At 51.5% G+C, this 20,070-nt stretch overlaps 4 protein-coding genes across 11 annotated transcripts in view; all 4 read left to right on the forward strand.

The window, feature by feature from the left end:
- Positions 1 to 1,472: 1,472 nt before the first annotated feature.
- LOC311425432 (uncharacterized protein) lies at positions 1,473 to 4,144 on the forward strand (the record flags this gene model as incomplete). Its single annotated transcript, XM_084501302.1, has 13 exons — positions 1,473 to 1,616; positions 1,903 to 1,923; positions 2,033 to 2,053; positions 2,159 to 2,180; positions 2,279 to 2,299; positions 2,395 to 2,415; positions 2,524 to 2,679; positions 2,899 to 2,919; positions 3,365 to 3,385; positions 3,481 to 3,501; positions 3,610 to 3,630; positions 3,986 to 4,006; positions 4,101 to 4,144. The coding sequence occupies exons 2-13, from the start codon at positions 1,912 to 1,914 to the stop codon at positions 4,142 to 4,144; spliced, it is 402 nt and encodes a 133-aa protein (XP_084357428.1). The 5' UTR covers positions 1,473 to 1,616; positions 1,903 to 1,911.
- Positions 1,548 to 20,070, forward strand: part of LOC311425293 (butyrophilin subfamily 3 member A1-like) — a 47,146-nt gene continuing 28,623 nt past the window's right edge. Inside the window, exons 1-2 of the mRNA XM_084501032.1 lie at positions 1,548 to 1,579; positions 12,434 to 12,569. Coding sequence (XP_084357158.1) covers positions 12,470 to 12,569 — 100 coding nt within the window. The 5' untranslated portion in view covers positions 1,548 to 1,579; positions 12,434 to 12,469. The remainder of the gene's footprint in view (positions 1,580 to 12,433; positions 12,570 to 20,070) is intronic.
- Positions 3,352 to 10,880, forward strand: LOC311425351 (butyrophilin subfamily 1 member A1-like). Of its 8 annotated transcripts, none has more exons than XM_084501196.1 (22): positions 3,481 to 3,501; positions 3,610 to 4,006; positions 4,101 to 4,121; positions 4,230 to 4,626; positions 4,722 to 4,742; positions 4,851 to 5,246; positions 5,342 to 5,866; positions 5,961 to 6,485; positions 7,201 to 7,221; positions 7,330 to 7,725; positions 7,820 to 7,840; positions 7,949 to 8,344; positions 8,440 to 8,460; positions 8,569 to 8,964; positions 9,060 to 9,080; positions 9,189 to 9,209; positions 9,324 to 9,344; positions 9,564 to 9,584; positions 9,681 to 9,701; positions 9,796 to 9,816; positions 9,974 to 10,006; positions 10,185 to 10,880. In XM_084501196.1, the coding sequence occupies exons 14-22, from the start codon at positions 8,916 to 8,918 to the stop codon at positions 10,718 to 10,720; spliced, it is 744 nt and encodes a 247-aa protein (XP_084357322.1). In that variant the 5' UTR covers positions 3,481 to 3,501; positions 3,610 to 4,006; positions 4,101 to 4,121; positions 4,230 to 4,626; positions 4,722 to 4,742; positions 4,851 to 5,246; positions 5,342 to 5,866; positions 5,961 to 6,485; positions 7,201 to 7,221; positions 7,330 to 7,725; positions 7,820 to 7,840; positions 7,949 to 8,344; positions 8,440 to 8,460; positions 8,569 to 8,915; the 3' UTR covers positions 10,721 to 10,880. The 8 variants fall into 8 exon arrangements, 7 of the variants coding, with proteins under 7 accessions (XP_084357322.1, XP_084357324.1, XP_084357323.1 ...); XM_084501198.1 differs by having other exon boundaries at positions 7,330 to 7,350; positions 7,465 to 7,725; positions 8,440 to 8,964; XM_084501197.1 differs by having other exon boundaries at positions 5,961 to 5,981; positions 6,090 to 6,485; positions 8,440 to 8,964.
- Positions 12,769 to 16,841, forward strand: LOC311425415 (butyrophilin subfamily 1 member A1-like; the record flags this gene model as incomplete). The annotated part of the gene is made up of 7 exons (XM_084501285.1): positions 12,769 to 12,862; positions 12,973 to 13,320; positions 14,051 to 14,332; positions 14,461 to 14,565; positions 15,284 to 15,403; positions 15,561 to 15,593; positions 15,770 to 16,841. 7 exons carry the CDS (start codon positions 12,769 to 12,771, stop codon positions 16,402 to 16,404), a joined length of 1,617 nt encoding a protein of 538 aa, XP_084357411.1. The 3' UTR covers positions 16,405 to 16,841.

Here is a 20,070-nt window from a genome sequence, read left to right on the forward strand (position 1 = left end):
CTTCTGCTCTGGTGCCAGGAGCACCTCCTGCCCTCCTTCTTCACTGACCTTGGAGTCTGCAGGGCTGGTTCTCACTCCTCTCTCTCCCAGCTGCTGTTGAGCAGTAGATTATTTTTTCCCCCTGTTCCTTAAATATGCTTTCACAGAGGTGCAAACAACATCGCTTACTGGCTTGGTTCTGGTCAGCAGCAGTGCCCTTACCTAACATGGGGCAGCTTTTGGATTCTTCTTGCAGAAGCCACCCCTGTGGCCTTCTACTACCAAAACCTTGCCACATAAACCCACTAGTATGTAGTGGGTTGGCCCACTCTTGGCCACACTCTTGGCCCTTTGTGCTGCCAGGGCCCGCTGCTGGATGGATACTATCAAAAACCATGTCATAATCTTTACTGAAATCCAAAAAGACCACATTGACAGGAACCCCTTGGTCAACAAGGAGGCTGACTTTGTCATAAAATGGAAATTAAGTTTGTCGAACAAGACTTTCCCCTCACGAACCCATGTGAGCTGTGAGCAGTGACCGCATTGTCCCTCAGGTGCTTTTCACTCACTCCCAGAGCAATCTCTGTAATTTCACCAGGCACTGCTATGAGACTGACAGGCCTGTAATTCCCAGGGTCTTCTTTGCTGCCCTTTTTGGAAACGGGCAACGTTTGGCAGCTTCCAGACACTGGGACCTCTCCAGATTCCCAAGGACATTTCAAAAATAATTTATAGAGATTTCCTGATGACATCAGCCAGTTCTCTGAGTACTCTGAATCCCATCAGGTCCTACAGTCTTGTATGCATCCACGTCTAGGAGCAAATCACAACAAAATTCAGAGTTGGCTGGGAGTTTAATGTTCCCACAGTCACGACTCTCCAAGACAGGGCACCTGGGGTCCTAGAGCCCATCGTCAGTGTCGAAGACAAAGGCAAAGAAAGCATTAAACATCTTTGTGTTGTCGATGTCCCTGTTTGTGAGGACACCATCCTCATCAAGTAACAGACAAATGTTTTCTCTGGACCTATTTTTGCTCTTCAGATACTTTTAAAAAGTCATGTTTACTGTTCCTCACAGTACTGTCCAGGTCCAACGTGAATTGAGCTTTGTTCATAAGAATTTTCAGCCTACAAAGACAAACAGCATCTCTGTAGTCCTTCCATTTTGCCTGACCTTACTTCCAGCACACACAAACTTTCCTTACCCACCTTAGCACTGGAAGATCCCTGCCGATCTGAGCTGACCTTCTGTCACGGCTGCTTGACTAGAGCCAGGAGTGCAGCTTATTCTTTGCCCACACCACTCTGGGCAAAGGGTGTCAGCACCGGGATCAGCACCCAGGAGTGCAACACTCCCTGCAACCTCTGATCCTGTTCAGCTCTGGAGGTACTTGGTACCATCCTGCAAGGGGTAGAGTTCCTCCCAGAGGGTTACTGCAGCCAGAAACTGGGCAAAGGTTGGGAAAGTTGGGCATAGTCCTGTGCATTCTGCAGCTCTGCTGGGTGCAGTGAAGGACCTCTCTCTTGGTGAGGCTCCCTTGGAGAAGAACCCCTGGGGGCAGCCCTTGATAAGTGCAGGCTCTGCGCCCTGCCCAAGGTGCTGCTGGCTGTGGCTCCCTGTGCCCGGGCCCAAGGTGACTCCTTCCTCATCTGCCTGCAGTGCCTGCAGCCCCTTTTTCGCCTCTCTCTTCTGCTCCAGCCTCTCTCTTCTGCTCCAGCTTCTGCTCCAGCTTCTTCTGCTCCAGCTTTCAAAGCTGTGTCTTGCTCCCTCTTGCTTACTCTGGTCCTTCTGAATCTGGGAGCAAGATGATCTCTGCCTGCTCCCCAGAGAAGAATAATTAAGGGTCTAGCTATAGGAGTAGCCATGGAATGTAAAGCACTGCCATCTGATCATGCATTGGTATTACTTTCTTTTCCCAGTGAAAAATTATGGAAGCCCTGGTAAGTCTCCGTTCCTAAACCCAAATATCTGGGGTCTTCCCATGGGAGCAGTAGTGGGATGAGAAGTTTTCCCTTCTCACCATGCATTGCTTTTGCTTTCCTTTTACAGTGGAATTGGCTGAAGAGCTGGGTGAGTGTCCCTTAGCATGAAACCCAGGGCAGTGCTAAGACAATGTGTAGGGGAGGGTGGGCAGTGTACAAAATGCACATCAGGGCTTTTCTCTTTCTTTTCCAGGTTACAGGAGATGAAAATAACGGTGAGTGTCAATCTGCATGAGATGGGATATGGGGTATCACAATGGGATGAGAAGCTGTTCCCTCTCATCATGCCTTTTTTTTTCCCTCTCATTTCCAGGGCAGCAATCTGGAAGACAAGGTGAGTCTCCGTCTCCAGACCCAAAGAAAATGGGTTCTTGTCATGTACTGAGAATCCGTACTCTCTCAACAAGTGCTTTTGCTTTTTATTTTCAGAGCAACCAGCTCCAAAGCAGGGTGAGCCACCCTTCCCAAAATGAAGGAATTTGGGGATATACCCATGGGGTCTGTGAGATGGCAAGTGGTCCCTTTCCATCATGCATTGTTTTTGCTCTTGTTTTGCAGTGAAAGAAGATGCAAAGCCTGGTGAGTATCTTGCAGCACAGCAAAGCAGTTTGGGGTCTGGCCATGGGCTGAGAAGCTCTCCCCCCTCAACAAGTCTTGCTTTTTTATTTGTATTAATTTATGTATTTTTTCCAGCTGAGCAAGCTGCAGTGCTGGGTGAGTGTCCCTGAGACTGGGCTCTAGGGCAATGCCAAGGTGATGTGCAGGGGTTTCTGGGCAGCTGGGACAGAGTAGACCAGGGACTTTCCCTTTTCCAGATGAAATAGGTGAAAGGCTGGGTGTGTCTCTATCAGCATCTGAAGGGATTTGGGGTCTCACAGTGGGATGAGAAGCTGTTCCTTCTCATTTGGCCTTTTTTTTCCCTCTCATTTCCAGGGCAGCAATCTGGAAGACAAGGTGAGTCTCTACCCCAAACCCAAAGAAAATGGGTTCTTGTCATGTAATGAGAATCTGTACTCTCTCAACAAGTGTTTTCACTTTTCACTTGTGCTGAATAACCTGCAGCACAACAGAGCATTTTAGATACAGCCATGGCATGAGATGGTCTCCCCTCTCAGAATGACTTGCTTTTTAATTAGTAAACTAATTTATTTATTTATTTATCTATTTATTTTTCCAACTGAGCATGCTGCATTGCTGAGTGAGCGTGCCTAAGCTTGGGCTCCAGGGCAATGCCAAGGCAATGTGCAGCTGGTAGAGTAGACCAGGGATTGTCATTTTCCAGACGAAATAGGTGCAAGGTGGGGTATGTCTCCATGAGCATCTGAAGGCATTTAGGATCTTGCAATGGGATGAGAAGCTGTTCCTTCTCATCATGCCTTTTTTTCCCTCTCATTTCCAGGGCAGCAATCTGGAAGACAAGGTGAGTCTCCGTCTCCAGACCCAAAGAAAATGGGTTCTTGTCATGTACTGAGAATCCGTACTCTCTCAACAAGTGCTTTTGCTTTTTATTTTCAGAGCAACCAGCTCCAAAGCAGGGTGAGCCACCCTTCCCAAAATGAAGGAATTCGGGGATATACCCATGCGGTCTGTGAGATGGGAAGTGGTCCCTTCCCATCATGCATTGTTTTTGCTCTTGTTTTGCAGTGAAAGAAGATGCAAAGCCTGGTGAGTATCTTGCAGCACAGCAAAGCAGTTTGGGGTCTGGCCATGGGCTGAGAAGCTCTCCCCCCTCAACAAGTCTTGCTTTTTTATTTGTATTAATTTATGTATTTTTTCCAGCTGAGCAAGCTGCAGTGCTGGGTGAGTGTCCCTGAGACTGGGCTCTAGGGCAATGCCAAGGTGATGTGCAGGGGTTTCTGGGCAGCTGGGACAGAGTAGACCAGGGACTTTCCCTTTTCCAGATGAAATAGGTGAAAGGCTGGGTGTGTCTCTATCAGCATCTGAAGGGATTTGGGGTCTCACAGTGGGATGAGAAGCTGTTCCTTCTCATCATGCCTTTTTTTTTCCCTCTCATTTCCAGGGCAGCAATCTGGAAGACAAGGTGAGTCTCTACCCCAAACCCAAAGAAAATGGGTTCTTGTCATGTACTGAGAATCCGTACTCTCTCAACAAGTGCTTTTGCTTTTTATTTTCAGAGCAACCAGCTCCAAAGCAGGGTGAGCCACCCTTCCCAAAATGAAGGAATTCGGGGATATACCCATGGGATCTGTGAGATGGGAAGTGGTCCCTTTCCATCGTGCATTGTTTTTGCTCTTGTTTTGCAGTGAAAGAAGATGCAAAGCCTGGTGAGTATCTTGCAGCACAGCAAAGCAGTTTGGGGTCTGGCCATGGGCTGAGAAGCTCTCCCCCCTCAACAAGTCTTGCTTTTTTATTTGTATTAATTTATGTATTTTTTCCAGCTGAGCAAGCTGCAGTGCTGGGTGAGTGTCCCTGAGATTGGGCTCTAGGGCAATGCCAAGGTGATGTGCAGGGGTTTCTGGGCAGCTGGGACAGAGTAGACCAGGGACTTTCCCTTTTCCAGATGAAATAGGTGAAAGGCTGGGTGTGTCTCTATCAGCATCTGAAGGGATTTGGGGTCTCACAGTGGGATGAGAAGCTGTTCCTTCTCATCATGCCTTTTTTTTTCCCTCTCATTTCCAGGGCAGCAATCTGGAAGACAAGGTGAGTCTCCGTCTCCAGACCCAAAGAAAATGGGTTCTTGTCATGTACTGAGAATCCGTACTCTCTCAACAAGTGCTTTTGCTTTTGATTTTCAGAGCAACCAGCTCCAAAGCAGGGTGAGCCACCCTTCCCAAAATGAAGGAATTCAGGGATATACCCATGGGGTCTGTGAGATGGGAAGAGGTCCCTTCCCATCATGCATTGTTTTTGCTCTTGTTTTGCAGTGAAAGAAGATGCAAAGCCTGGTGAGTATCTTGCAGCACAGCAAAGCAGTTTGGGGTCTGGCCATGGGCTGAGAAGCTCTCCCCCCTCAACAAGTCTTGCTTTTTTATTTGTATTAATTTATGTATTTTTTCCAGCTGAGCAAGCTGCAGTGCTGGGTGAGTGTCCCTGAGACTGGGCTCTAGGGCAATGCCAAGGTGATGTGCAGGGGTTTCTGGGCAGCTGGGACAGAGTAGACCAGGGACTTTCCCTTTTCCAGATGAAATAGGTGAAAGGCTGGGTGTGTCTCTATCAGCATCTGAAGGGATTTGGGGTCTCACAGTGGGATGAGAAGCTGTTCCTTCTCATCATGCCTTTTTTTTCCCTCTCATTTCCAGGGCAGCAATCTGGAAGACAAGGTGAGTCTCTGTCTCCAGACCCAAAGAAAATGGGTTCTTGTCATGTAATGAGAATCCGTACTCTCTCAACAAGTGCTTTTGCTTTTGATTTTCAGAGCAACCAGCTCCAAAGCAGGGTGAGCCACCCTTCCCAAAATGAAGGAATTTGGGGATATACCCATGGGATCTGTGAGATGGGAAGTTGTCCCTTCCCATCATGCATTGTTTTTGCTCTTGTTTTGCAGTGAAAGAAGATGCAAAGCCTGGTGAGTATCTTGCAGCACAGCAAAGCAGTTTGGGGTCTGGCCATGGGCTGAGAAGCTCTCCCCCCTCAACAAGTCTTGCTTTTTTATTTGTATTAATTTATGTATTTTTTCCAGCTGAGCAAGCTGCAGTGCTGGGTGAGTGTCCCTGAGACTGGGCTCTAGGGCAATGCCAAGGTGATGTGCAGGGGTTTCTGGGCAGCTGGGACAGAGTAGACCAGGGACTTTCCCTTTTCCAGATGAAATAGGTGAAAGGCTGGGTGTGTCTCTATCAGCATCTGAAGGGATTTGGGGTCTCACAGTGGGATGAGAAGCTGTTCCTTCTCATCATGCCTTTTTTTTCCCTCTCATTTCCAGGGCAGCAATCTGGAAGACAAGGTGAGTCTCTACCCCAAACCCAAAGAAAATGGGTTCTTGTCATGTACTGAGAATCCGTACTCTCTCAACAAGTGCTTTTGCTTTTTATTTTCAGAGCAACCAGCTCCAAAGCAGGGTGAGCCACCCTTCCCAAAATGAAGGAATTTGGGGATATACCCATGGGATCTGTGAGATGGGAAGTTGTCCCTTCCCATCATGCATTGTTTTTGCTCTTGTTTTGCAGTGAAAGAAGATGCAAAGCCTGGTGAGTATCTTGCAGCACAGCAAAGCAGTTTGGGGTCTGGCCATGGGCTGAGAAGCTCTCCCCCCTCAACAAGTCTTGCTTTTTTATTTGTATTAATTTATGTATTTTTTCCAGCTGAGCAAGCTGCAGTGCTGGGTGAGTGTCCCTGAGATTGGGCTCTAGGGCAATGCCAAGGTGATGTGCAGGGGTTTCTGGGCAGCTGGGACAGAGTAGACCAGGGACTTTCCCTTTTCCAGATGAAATAGGTGAAAGGCTGGGTGTGTCTCTATCAGCATCTGAAGGGATTTGGGGTCTCACAGTGGGATGAGAAGCTGTTCCTTCTCATCATGCCTTTTTTTTCCCTCTCATTTCCAGGGCAGCAATCTGGAAGACAAGGTGAGTCTCTACCCCAAACCCAAAGAAAATGGGTTCTTGTCATGTAATGAGAATCCGTACTCTCTCAACAAGTGCTTTTGCTTTTTATTTTCAGAGCAACCAGCTCCAAAGCAGGGTGAGCCACCCTTCCCAAAATGAAGGAATTTGGGGATATACCCATGGGGTCTGTGAGATGGGAAGTGGTCCCTTCCCATCATGCATTGTTTTTGCTCTTGTTTTGCAGTGAAAGTAGATGCAAAGCCTGGTGAGTATCTTGCAGCACAGCAAAGCAGTTTGGGGTCTGGCCATGGGCTGAGAAGCTCTCCCCCCTCAACAAGTCTTGCTTTTTTATTTGTATTAATTTATGTATTTTTTCCAGCTGAGCAAGCTGCAGTGCTGGGTGAGTGTCCCTGAGACTGGGCTCTAGGGCAATGCCAAGGTGATGTGCAGGGATTTCTGGGCAGCTGGGACAGAGTAGACCAGGGACTTTCCCTTTTCCAGATGAAATAGGTGAAAGGCTGGGTGTGTCTCTATCAGCATCTGAAGGGATTTGGGGTCTCACAGTGGGATGAGAAGCTGCTCCTTCTCATCATGCCTTTCTTTTTCCCTCTCATTTCCAGGGCAGCAATCTGGAAGACAAGGTGAGTCTCCGTCTCCAGACACAAAGAAAATGGGTTCTTGTCATGTACTGAGAATCCGTACTCTCTCAACAAGTGCTTTTGCTTTTTATTTTCAGAGCAACCAGCTCCAAAGCAGGGTGAGCCACCCTTCCCAAAATGAAGGAATTTGGGGATATACCCATGGGATCTGTGAGATGGGAAGTTGTCCCTTCCCATCATGCATTGTTTTTGCCCTTGTTTTGCAGTGAAAGAAGATGCAAAGCCTGGTGAGTATCTTGCAGCACAGCAAAGCAGTTTGGGGTCTGGCCATGGGCTGAGAAGCTCTCCCCCCTCAACAAGTCTTGCTTTTTTATTTGTATTAATTTATGTATTTTTTCCAGCTGAGCAAGCTGCAGTGCTGGGTGAGTGTCCCTGAGATTGGGCTCTAGGGCAATGCCAAGGTGATGTGCAGGGGTTTCTGGGCAGCTGGGACAGAGTAGACCAGGGACTTTCCCTTTTCCAGATGAAATAGGTGAAAGGCTGGGTGTGTCTCTATCAGCATCTGAAGGGATTTGGGGTCTCACAGTGGGATGAGAAGCTGTTCCTTCTCATCATGCCTTTTTTTTCCCTCTCATTTCCAGGGCAGCAATCTGGAAGACAAGGTGAGTCTCTACCCCAAACCCAAAGAAAATGGGTTCTTGTCATGTACTGAGAATCCGTACTCTCTCAACAAGTGCTTTTGCTTTTTATTTTCAGAGCAACCAGCTCCAAAGCAGGGTGAGCCACCCTTCCCAAAATGAAGGAATTCGGGGATATACCCATGGGGTCTGTGAGATGGGAAGTGGTCCCTTCCCATCATGCATTGTTTTTGCTCTTGTTTTGCAGTGAAAGAAGATGCAAAGCCTGGTGAGTATCTTGCAGCACAGCAAAGCAGTTTGGGGTCTGGCCATGGGCTGAGAAGCTCTCCCCCCTCAACAAGTCTTGCTTTTTTATTTGTATTAATTTATGTATTTTTTCCAGCTGAGCAAGCTGCAGTGCTGGGTGAGTGTCCCTGAGATTGGGCTCTAGGGCAATGCCAAGGTGATGTGCAGGGGTTTCTGGGCAGCTGGGACAGAGTAGACCAGGGACTTTCCCTTTTCCAGATGAAATAGGTGAAAGGCTGGGTGTGTCTCTATCAGCATCTGAAGGGATTTGGGGTCTCACAGTGGGATGAGAAGCTGTTCCTTCTCATCATGCCTTTTTTTTCCCTCTCATTTCCAGGGCAGCAATCTGGAAGACAAGGTGAGTCTCCGTCTCCAGACCCAAAGAAAATGGGTTCTTGTCATGTACTGAGAATCCGTACTCTCTTAACAAGTGCTTTTGCTTTTTATTTTCAGAGCAACCAGCTCCAAAGCAGGGTGAGCCACCCTTCCCAAAATGAAGGAATTTGGGGATATACCCATGGGATCTGTGAGATGGGAAGTTGTCCCTTCCCATCATGCATTGTTTTTGCTCTTGTTTTGCAGTGAAAGAAGATGCAAAGCCTGGTGAGTATCTTGCAGCACAGCAAAGCAGTTTGGGGTCTGGCCATGGGCTGAGAAGCTCTCCCCCCTCAACAAGTCTTGCTTTTTTATTTGTATTAATTTATGTATTTTTTCCAGCTGAGCAAGCTGCAGTGCTGGGTGAGTGTCCCTGAGATTGGGCTCTAGGGCAATGCCAAGGTGATGTGCAGGGGTTTCTGGGCAGCTGGGACAGAGTAGACCAGGGACTTTCCCTTTTCCAGATGAAATAGGTGAAAGGCTGGGTGTGTCTCTATCAGCATCTGAAGGGATTTGGGGTCTCACAGTGGGATGAGAAGCTGTTCCTTCTCATCATGCCTTTTTTTTCCCTCTCATTTCCAGGGCAGCAATCTGGAAGACAAGGTGAGTCTCCGTCTCCAGACCCAAAGAAAATGGGTTCTTGTCATGTACTGAGAATCCGTACTCTCTCAACAAGTGCTTTTGCTTTTGATTTTCAGAGCAACCAGCTCCAAAGCAGGGTGAGCCACCCTTCCCAAAATGAAGGAATTCAGGGATATACCCATGGGGTCTGTGAGATGGGAAGAGGTCCCTTCCCATCATGCATTGTTTTTGCTCTTGTTTTGCAGTGAAAGAAGATGCAAAGCCTGGTGAGTATCTTGCAGCACAGCAAAGCAGTTTGGGGTCTGGCCATGGGCTGAGAATCTCTCCCCCCTCAACAAGTCTTGCTTTTTTATTTGTATTAATTTATGTATTTTTTCCAGCTGAGCAAGCTGCAGTGCTGGGTGAGTGTCCCTGAGATTGGGCTCTAGGGCAATGCCAAGGTGATGTGCAGGGGTTTCTGGGCAGCTGGGACAGAGTAGACCAGGGACTTTCCCTTTTCCAGATGAAATAGGTGAAAGGCTGGGTGTGTCTCTATCAGCATCTGAAGGGATTTGGGGTCTCACAGTGGGATGAGAAGCTGTTCCTTCTCATCATGCCTTTTTTTTCCCTCTCATTTCCAGGGCAGCAATCTGGAAGACAAGGTGAGTCTCTACCCCAAACCCAAAGAAAATGGGTTCTTGTCATGTAATGAGAATCTGTACTCTCTCAACAAGTGCTTTTGCTTTTCTTTTCTTCAGGGGAACAAGAAGCAGAGCTGGGTGAGTGCCCATCCCTCTGGCCATGGGCTGAGAAGCTCTCCCCCCTCAACAAGTCTTGCTTTTTTATTTGTATTAATTTATGTATTTTTTCCAGCTGAGCAAGCTACAGAGCAGGGTGAGTGTCCCTGAGATTGGGCCACATGACAACGCCAAGGTGATGTGCAGGGGAGGGTGGGCAGCTGGGACAGAGCAGCCCAGGGCTGTCCCCTCACCCTGCCCACACCTACTGGGTACCAACCATGGCTGTGACCAGCTCTCCCCTCTCCTTCCAGCACGGAGAAATTTTCTGATTTCTCATAATAGAGGTAGGTGTATCTTATAAGTTTCGCCCTGCGCTGTTCTTCTGGCCTTGCTGGGGCGTGTTCAGGAGCCAAGAGGTGCCCCATGTCCTGCCCCGTGGGGAAGCTCCTGGCCCCGAGCTGGGGAAAGCCTGCCCAGGGCTGAGCTCTGCCCCTGATGGCCTGGCTCCTTCTGTCCCTGCAGTGAAAGTGACCCTGGATCCACACACGGCTCATCCCTATCTTTTCCTGGCAGAGGACCAGAGGAGTGTGAGTTGGGAAAGTAAATGGCAGAGGTTTCCCTCCACAGAGGAGAGATTTGACATTCGGTGCTGCGTGCTGGGCCATGAGGAGTTCAGAGAGGGGAGGCACTGCTGGAGGGTGGTGAGGGGGGAGAAGAGGGGAAGGTATTGTTCGTGGGCTGTGGGGGTGGCCAGAGCATCTCTGAAGAGGAAAGGGGTGATCACAGTGAGCCCTGAAGAAGGGATCTGGGCTGTGCAATACTGTGAGGGGAACCTCATGTCTCTCACATGGCCTCGCACCCGCTTGCACCTGTCCCCTGTCCGCACGAAGATCTTGGTCTGTCTGGACTGTACCCAGCAGCAGGTGTCTTTTATCAATGCTGACAATGGTGTTCAGATCTTCAGTTTCACAGCAGCCTCCTTCAATGGCGAGAGCATCCGCCCCTTTTTCTGGCTGGGGATGAACGCCGAGCTGTTCCTCATGGACTACATCATCTAGACCCTGTCCCCAGCCCTGGGCGGCTCCTGCCCATTTCCAGTCAGTCCTGGATAACCTCTCCTTGATCCTGCAGGAGATGTACATTTAGATGTTTACATTTAGATGTAAAAGAATTGGTAATACTCCTTGTAATTAAATAAATAACTGCTCAACATGGAAATTCCCAGCATGGAAATTTTTTAAATCATTATGTTGGAAACTCCTTACCTCAAAGGGAAAGGGCAACTTGACCTGGCATGGCGGAACAACCCAGTGCGAGCTGGATTTCAGCCAGAGGGTGGCTACTGTAGGGGGCAGTGAGGATGCACTGGTGGTTGGATGCTTCAGAACTGGGATGCTATGGGACCTGCATGCTCCAGGATCGGGATGCTCCGGGGTCAGGATGCTCTGGGACTACAGTGCTCCAGGAGTTGTATACTTCAGAACTGGGATGCTCAGAGGTTGAAATGCTCCAGGGCACAAACTCTGCTGCCACCTACGGGTCTTACGCTACCTCTGGGCTTGAGCATGCAAAACAGGGGCTGAAGCAGCTCTCCACGCTCTTCTCCCCTCTGCTTGCACTGGGGGGAGAAGGTGATGTTGCCTTGCACATCACCTGGGCAAGGTCCCTTTGCATTTTTCTCCCTTGCTGTCCATATCCATCATTCTGCCTTCTTGTCCAGCTGACATTATTCTTGGGACTTTGCATGGGAAGGGTGGAAAAGCAAAGAGACAAGGATTCTTGAGCACACCAAAAGTGGAATCTGAGCAGGCCAGTGAAGTGCAGGAGCAAATGCGTAAAGCAGGACAAAGGCTTTGAAAAAATGTAATTTGTTTGGAAAGGAGTCCTTTTTTTGGTGTGGAAACTTTCCAGGTGCAATGTAGCAGAAGTGCAAGGAATCTGTTCCATGAGTCCCTTTGGCTACCTGACCTGCAGCCCTCCATACTGGCAGCTCCAGGGGCTTGGTGTGCTTGTTTTAAGAGAAATGGCACGCAGGGTGTAGTGTGGTGGAGACACCATGACCAGGCTCTCTTGTATCACTGCAGGGATGGGGACCTGAATAGTACTTTGGGACTGATAAACTTGCATAGCTGGCCCTGATCCAAACTGATAAACTGCATAGCCCTGAGCTGGAAGTTTTCCATTTTCTGTCAAGATCATGTCCTCTGGATGAAATTTGGCCATAATAATCCCATTATAATGCCAAAAGGCACCTCCATCCCAAAGGCTCCAAGGTGTGACCACCCCTCACTGTGCACGTACTCTGAATTTCTCTAAGCCTAAACCTTTAAGAAGAAATTTCCATATTAATCATAATGAAGGTACCAATGACTAGAGCCACTCAAGCTCCACCTAAAACTAAGAAACGAGTATAAAAATGGCTCAACAGAGGAACAACGGGAGGGGAGATACCATTTCCCCTGCTTGCCCAGAGGCAAACCTGCTAGCAGGCAGAGCACAGAAGTGGGCGAAGGTTGGGGAAGTTGAGTGCTGCCTTGTGCTTTATGCAGCTCTACTGGGTGCGGTGAGGGACGTCTATCTTGGTGGGGCTCCCTTGGAGAAGAACCCCTGGGGGCCGCCTGCTGTGTCCCCCAGCCCATGATAAGCGCAGGCTCTGCACCCTGCCAAAGGCGCTGCCGGCTGTGGCTCCTTGTGCCTGGGCCCAAGGGGACTCCTTCCTCATCCGCCTGCAGTGCCTGCAGCCCCTCGGTCCCCTCTCTCTTCTGCTCCAGCTTCTGCCCCCAGCTCCTGCTCCCGCTACAGCACAGATGGGGCTCCCCTGGGGCTGCGGCCGCCCCAGCCTCACCGGCCATGCCAGGGGCCTCCTGACTTCCCTCGTCACTCTGCTCCTCCTCCAGCTGGGCTCAGGTAGGATCCTGTGGGGCTGCTGGGGGCTCTCCCCCCTGTGCATGCAGACTTGCTACTGTGGGGCAGGGGAGCGGCTGTGGGAAAGGGGGGACCCGAGCCCACAGCTTGGTCCCTGTTGAGTTTCACTTTCCCTTTCGTTCTTTCACACAATACGGGCGCTGCCTTGGCTGCCCTTTCCGTGTCTCCTTCGCCTGCCCGAATGCTGCAGAGAGGGCTCCCACTCCCAGAACACCTCCTTCTCCTGCACGTCCACCCTCTCCCTCTCCTGTTGTCCTGGTATCCAACAGGACAAGGTGACACAGCACGCACCAACTCACACACTGCTCACACTTTGTCACTCACTGCACCTAAATTTACAATGGCAAAATCTCACTGCCTCTCTGTGCCCTTCTCCATTGCCCAGCTCAGCTCAGAGTGGTGGGACCAGACTATCCTCTCACCGCCACCGTGGGGCAGGATGTTGTGCTGCGTTGTTACTTGTCCCCTCGCCAGGATGCTCGCAGCTTGGAGGTCAGGTGGATCCGGGACCATATCTCTGAGACAGTGCACCACTACCGCAATGGAGAGGACCTGTACGGGGAGCAGATGGGGGCATATGCCGGGAGGACAGAGTTGGTCAGAGATGGTCTCTCTGCTGGAAGCCTGGACTTGCGAATCACGGGGCTGAGACCCTCAGATGATGGCCGGTACGTCTGCATCGTGAAAGATGGTGATGCTTATGACAAAGCAACAGTGGATCTGGAGATGTCAGGTTAGTGGTTCAAGTGATGCTTCAAGGAGATGGTGCAGGTGTACCTGGATTTGTGTATCGGCTCAGTCCTCTGTCCCATCCACATGGTCATTGACAAGGCCTTTCAAGGTCTTGAGTCTGATGGGGCTTCTAATATTTAGTATATGAGAGCGTGTCCAGGAATGAGCTTATGCATGCCCTTGTAGGCTTTTCATTGAGAAACAATGAGATGGTTTTATTCAGTCTCAGTGGCCTCTTTGAACTCCATCCCGTTGATGTTCTGAGGGCACTGGGCACAAGCTGCTGAGCAGCTCCTTCCATGGAGCTTCCATGCCAACCATGGGAAACATGAAAAAGCCTGGAGCAGGGAAGAGTCCTTTGACCTCTGCATTTTTTTTTTTTAAATTTATTTTTATTTTTTATCCTGGGGGGGACCTGAGACATTGTCTGGAAGTCTTGGGACTTCTTGAACCAGCATGGCTTGGTGCAGAGAAGCTGCCTGGAGGTGACGAAGCTTGGCACCTGGGTTTTCTAAATGATTTGGGGCTACTGGCATTGTGCAGCCCTGTTCTCTGGTACCAGCAAAGGTCAGGGTCTTTTTCGGGTGAGAATGGGTTCGTGGATTGCCCAGTCCCAGGGCCTCTGGTGTTCTGCCTGGGCTGAGCTGGACTGTGTTGGGCATGGGAGCAGTCTTTACCTTGGAACTGAATCCCTCCCCAAGTCAAGCCCCAGCCACATGTTCTTCCCCCAGCCACAGGGGCTGACCCCCACCTCTCCCTGGGGGGCTACGAGGACGGAGGCGTCCGGGTGCTGTGTCGATCGGCCGGCTGGTACCCGCTGCCACAGCTGCTGTGGAGGGATGCTCACGGGCAGCACCTGCCCTCGGACCCCCAGACACATTCCCAGGACCAGGAGGGGCTCTCTGAAATTGAAGGTGCCATCATCGTGACCGGGAGCGTGGAGGGGCCCTTGTCCTGCGTGGTCAGGAGCAGCCGCCTCCAGCAGGAGTGGAAATTTTCCCTGCACATTGCAGGTACAAATGGCACAGCCAGGGTGAGGTGTTCCTGGACCCTGCACTTGACCTGACCCAGGAGAAGTCTGGGTCTTGCTTTTCCACCTGCAGGTACGTAAACACAGCCCTTTTCCTTGTGCTTTTCACAGCTCCCTTCTTCCACAACGCCCAACCCTTCATAGTGGCTCTGGTTCTGGTCCTCGTGCTTTTTGTGGTGTTCATTGGCCTGGGTGTTTATCTCTTTCAAAAGCAAGGTAAGCTGGCAGCGCAGGGATGGAGCGCAGGGAGGTGTTCAGCAGGGACCCCCCTGGGTGTGGAGCGGGACTGAGCCCTGGAACAGGGAGGTGCATAGGAGGAGGAAGGGAATGTTCTCCTGGGGATGCCAAAGGCCTTAGGATGGTCTTGGGTGGGAGGCCAGGGAGCATGGCTGCAGCGTGGGGCTGGTGGCAAGGCGCAGCCCCCCTGCACATGTTCCCACCCAGCAACCAAGCTGCTCTGCTCACCACCTCTTCCTCCGCCTTTGCTTTTCAGCGGCACAGAGGCGAGAGCTGGGTGAGTCCTTGCAGTCCCTGCCCCCAGCCCCTGGGGAAGTGGTGTCCCTGCGGGAGGGCCTGGTCTGGGTGGGCTCTGGGGGCTTGTGTGCTGGTGGCTCGGGGGTGCTGGAGGAGCAGCTGGAGCCTGGGGTGGGAGTGGGGAGTGCTGGGGCTGGGGCTGCCCTGGGCACGGGACACGGCCAGGATGGCTGAAAGGAACGAGGATCAAGGTGGGGATGGGGAGCGAGCTGCGGGGCTGCCCCACTCTGCTCTGACACTTTTGGGACAGGGACAATCTCCAACAATCCCTTCTTCACTTCCATAATGGCTTCAGTGCCAAAGAGATAAAAGCTTCACTAGTGTCTGGCATTTACATTTTGACTTACAAGAGCATTGTACAAAGCTCACCACAATGAATATTTGTCTGGTCCCACCTCAGAGCAAGGCAGTATTTTCCCAGTCATTGGATGTGTTCGGGTCTACCATGGGCTGAGCAACTCTCCCCCCGATCATGCATTACATTCACTTTCCTTTTCAGAGAAAAAAGCTGCAGAGCTGGGTGAGTGTCCCTGCCCTTGGGCTGCATGACATTTCCAAGGCAATGTGCAGGGGAGGGTGGGCAGCTGGGACAGAGCAGCCCAGGGCTGGCCCCTCACCCTGCCCACACCCACTGGGCACCAGCCATGGCTGTGACCAGCTCTCCCCTCTCCTTCCAGCATGGAGAAAATGTTTGCTGCCTCAAAATACAGGTAGGTGTGCATTGTTTTGCCCTCTGCAGTGCTTCTCCTGCCCTTGCTGGGGCATGTTGAGCAGCCCAGAGGTGCCCCATCTCCTGCCCCGTGGGGCAGCTCCTGGCACAAGCTGGGGAAAGCCTGTCCAGGACTGAGCTCTGCCCCTGATGGCCTGGCTCCTTCTGTCCCTGCAGTGAAGGTGACCCTGGACCCACACACGGCTCATCCAGAGCTCATCCTGTCAGAGGACCACAGGAGTGTGAGACGAGAAAGTAAAAACCAGCAAGTGCATAACAGTCAGGACAGATTCAAGTATTGGTGCTGCGTGCTAGGCCATGAGGAGTTTGAAGAGGGGAGGCACTGCTGGGAGGTTGAGGTAGAGGTGGAGGGGGACTTGGAAAATGAATCCTGCTGGGCTGTGGGGGTGACCAGGGCGTCTGTGAACAAAAAGGAGAAGTTTAAGATTTACCCCAAAAATGGGATATGGGCATTGATGTACCAACAAGGGCAGCTCATGCCTCTCACATCTCCTCGAATCCACTTACCCCTGTCCCCTGTCCCCAAGAGGATCTGGGTCTGTCTGGACTGTACCCAGCAGCAGGTGTCTTTTATCAATGCTGACAATGGGGTCGAGATCTTCACTTTCACAGCAGCCTCCTTCAATGGGGAGAGCATCCGCCCATGGTTTTTGCTGGAGACACTGGGAACTCAGCTGTGCCTGAGGGACAGCACCCCCCAGACCCTGTCCTCAGCCCTGGGGGGCTCCTGTGATTCTCCAGCCACTCCTGCATCACCTCTCCTTGGTTCTGCAGGAGCAACACAGGAATGAGGGGCAGTGGGGCCAGGGGCTCTCTTGTGTTCCTCCCTGCTGCTGGAGGAGGGCTGGGATGCTGCAAGCAGGGGCCAGGCCCCTTGCAGCCCCTGGGCTCTGCCCTGCACATGGCTCCTGTGCTGGGGCACAAGCCCTGCTGGCACCCACGGGTCTCACCCTGCCTCTGAGCCCCAGCGGGCAGCACAGGGGCTGCAGCAGCTCTCCACGCTCCTCTCCCCTCTGCTTGCACTGCTTGCAGACCCCAAGGCAAGGGATGTGGTCACCATATGCTGATGGCCATTGCAGGCTACCTTTGCCTCCTAGGTTGGGGTTGATCCTTGCTCTGTGCCTGGTGCTGAGCATGAGCAGCCTGTGGGGGCTCTTTGTTCCCTCCTCTGGAGCACATCAAGGCCCAGCAGCAGCAGGACTGTGTCAAATAAATTTTTTCACAGGAAGATGGAGTCTGGCAGTGGCATTTTCTGGGTGCTTTCTGTCCTGAGGCCTTGCTGCCTGGGAAGGCGTCTTGCAGCAGACCGTCTCCTTGGTGTTGGTCCTGTTAGTTAGAGGAATCACAGAATCCTGTGTGGGCTGCCCACAGGCAGCAGCTCTTCAAGAACTGCTCCGTATGGGTCTGTACCACGGGGGCCATCCAGCAGGAGCAAACTGCTCCAACATGGGTCCCCCACAGGCAGCAGCTCCCCCCAGGTCCCCTGCTCCTGTATGGGCTCCTCTCCATGGGCTGCAGCTCTGGCCCAGGTTCTGCTCCTGCGGGGGCTCTCCATGGGCCACAGCCTCCTCCAGGCCACATCCACCTGCTCCACTGGGGGCTCCTCCACGGGCTGCAGCATGGAGATCAGCTCCATGTGGGACCCATGGGTGCAGGGGGACAGCCTGCTCCACCAGGGGCCTCTCCACAGGCCACAGGGGAACTTCTGCTCTGGTGCCAGGAGCACCTCCTGCCCTCCTTCTTCACTGACCTTGGAGTCTGCAGGGCTGGTTCTCACTCCTCTCTCTCCCAGCTGCTGTTGAGCAGTAGATTATTTTTTCCCCCTGTTCCTTAAATATGCTTTCACAGAGGTGCAAACAACATCGCTTACTGGCTTGGTTCTGGTCAGCAGCAGTGCCCTTACTGAACATGGGGCAGCTTTTGGATTCTTCTTGCAGAAGCCACCCCTGTGGCCTTCTACTACCAAAACCTTGCCACATAAACCCACTAGTATGTAGTGGGTTGGCCCACTCTTGGCCATACTCTTGGCCCTTTGTGCTGCCAGGGCCCGCTGCTGGATGGATACGATCAAAAACCATGTCATAATCTTTACTGAAATCCAAAAAGACCACATTGACAGGAACCCTTTGGTCAACAAGGAGGCTGACTTTGTCATAAAATGGAAATTAAGTTTGTCGAACAGGACTTTCCCCTCACGAACCCATGTGAGCTGTGAGCAGTGACCGCATTGTCCCTCAGGTGCTTTTCACTCACTCCCAGAGCAATCTCTGTAATTTCACCAGGCACTGCTATGAGACTGACAGGCCTGTAATTCCCAGGGTCTTCTTTGCTGCCCTTTTTGGAAACGGGCAACGTTTGGCAGCTTCCAGACACTGGGACCTCTCCAGATTCCCAAGGACATTTCAAAAATAATTTATAGAGATTTCCTGATGACATCAGCCAGTTCTCTGAGTACTCTGAATCCCATCAGGTCCTACAGTCTTGTATGCATCCACGTCTAGGAGCAAATCACAACAAAATTCAGAGTTGGCTGGGAGTTTAATGTTCCCGCAGTCATGACTCTCCAAGACAGGGTACCTGGGGTCCTATCGTCAGTATTGAAGACAAAGGCAAAGACAATATTAAACATCTCCGTGTTGTTGAGCTCCCTGTTTGTGAGGAGACCGTCCCCATCAAATAACAGACCAATGTTTTCTCTGGTTCTACTTTTGCTCTTAAGACATTTTAATAAAAATCATATTTACTGTCCGTCACAGATCCAACATAAATCCATAAGAATTTTCTCCGTACAAAGGCAAACAGTATCTCTATAATCCTCCCATACTGCCTGGCTTCGCTTCCAGCACACATAAACTTTCCTTATCCACCTTAGCACTGAAAGAAGCTCTCTGCCAATCTGGGCTAATCTTCTGAAATAGCTACTTGACTACAGTCAGGAGTGCAGCTTATTCTTTGCCCACACCACTCTGGGCAAAGGGTGGCAGCACCGGGATCAGCACCCAGTTACGCACCACTCCCTGCAACCTCTGATCCTGTTCAGCTCTAGAGGTACTTGGCAGAGTTCCTCCCAGAGGGTTATTGCAGCCAGGAACTGGGCAAAGGTTGGGGAACTTGGGCGTAGCCTTGTGCTTTTTGCAGCTCTGCTGGGTGCGGTGAAGGACCTCTCTCTTGGTGAGGCTCCCTTGGAGAAGAACCCCTGGGGGCTGCCTGCTGTGTCCCCCAGCCTGTGATAAGCACAGGCTCTGCGCCCTGCCCAAGGCGCTGCTGGCTGTGGCTCCTTGTGCCCGGGCCCAAGGGGACTCCTTCCCCATCTGCCTGTGGTGCCTGCAGCCCCTTTTTCACCTCTCTCTTCTGCTCCAGCTTCTGCCCCCAGCTCCTGCTCCTGCTGCAGCACAGATGGGGCTCCCCTAGGGCTGTGGCCACCCCAGCCTCACCGGCCATGCCAGGGGCCTCCTGACTTCCCTCATCACTCTGCTCCTCCTCCAGCTGGGCTCAGGTAGGATCCTGCGGGGCTGCTGGGGGCTCTCCTCCCCTGGGACTGGCAGGTGTGCTGCCGTGGGACAGGGGGAACCTGAGCCCACAGCTCAGTCCCTGCTGGGTTTCCTTTTTTTTTTTTTTTTTTCACACAATACGGGCGCTGCCTTGGCTGCCCTTTCTGTCTCTTCTTCACCTGCCCGAATACTGGAGTGAGGCTTCTACTCTGGAGCCCCAGCACAAGTTGGATGTCAATCTGTTAGAACGGGTGCAGAGGGTGGCTGCAAAGATGATCAAGGGGCTGGAGTACCTCTCCTACAAAGAAAGGCTGCGAGAGATGGGGCTGTTCAGACCTACAGAAGCAAAGACTCCGGGATGACCACCTTAGGGTGTTTCATTACTTAGCAGACTTATAAAGAAGATGGAGAGCGACTCTTGCTCAGTCAGAGAATGACAGGACAATGGGGAATGGTTTAAAATAAAAGATGCGAGATTTAGAAGAGTTTAGGAGGAAGTTCTTCACTCAGAGGGTGGTGAGGCACTGGAAGAGGTTGCCCAGAGGGGTTGTAGATGCCCCTTCTCTGGAGGTGTTCAAGACCAGGTTAGATGAGGCCCTGGGCAACCTGATATAGTGGGTGGCATCTCTCCCTATGGCATGGAGTTGGAACTAGACAGTCTTTGAGGTCTGTTCCAGCTCAAGTTACTCCATGATTGTGTGATTCGATGAAATAGAAGACACCGTCATTGTGATCGGGAACGTGGAAGGACCATCATCTGCAAGGTCAGGAACAGCCGTCTCCAGCAGGAACAGGAATTTTCCCTGCACATCGTAGGTACAAATAGCAGCAGCCAGGGGCACGGGTTCCTGGCCCCTGCACTTGTCCCGACCCAGAAGTCTGGGTCTTGCTCTTCCACCCACGGGCATGGAAATACAGCCCTTTTCCTGGTGCATTTTCTCAGCTCCCTTCTTCCACAAAGACCAT

This window comes from Aythya ferina (genome assembly GCF_964211825.1).
Source record: "Aythya ferina genome assembly, chromosome: 30".
NCBI classification, from domain to species: Eukaryota; Metazoa; Chordata; class Aves; order Anseriformes; family Anatidae; genus Aythya; species Aythya ferina.

Coding starts and splice junctions, on each gene's coding strand:
- LOC311425351 (XM_084501194.1), top strand. CDS start 8,916: ATGCCTTTTTTTTCCCTCTCATTTCCAGGGCAGCAATCTGGAAGACAA. Junction 9,081..9,188: donor GCAACCAGCTCCAAAGCAGG/GTGAGCCACCCT, acceptor CTTGTTTTGCAG/TGAAAGAAGATGCAAAGCCT. Junction 9,210..9,323: donor GAAAGAAGATGCAAAGCCTG/GTGAGTATCTTG, acceptor TATTTTTTCCAG/CTGAGCAAGCTGCAGTGCTG.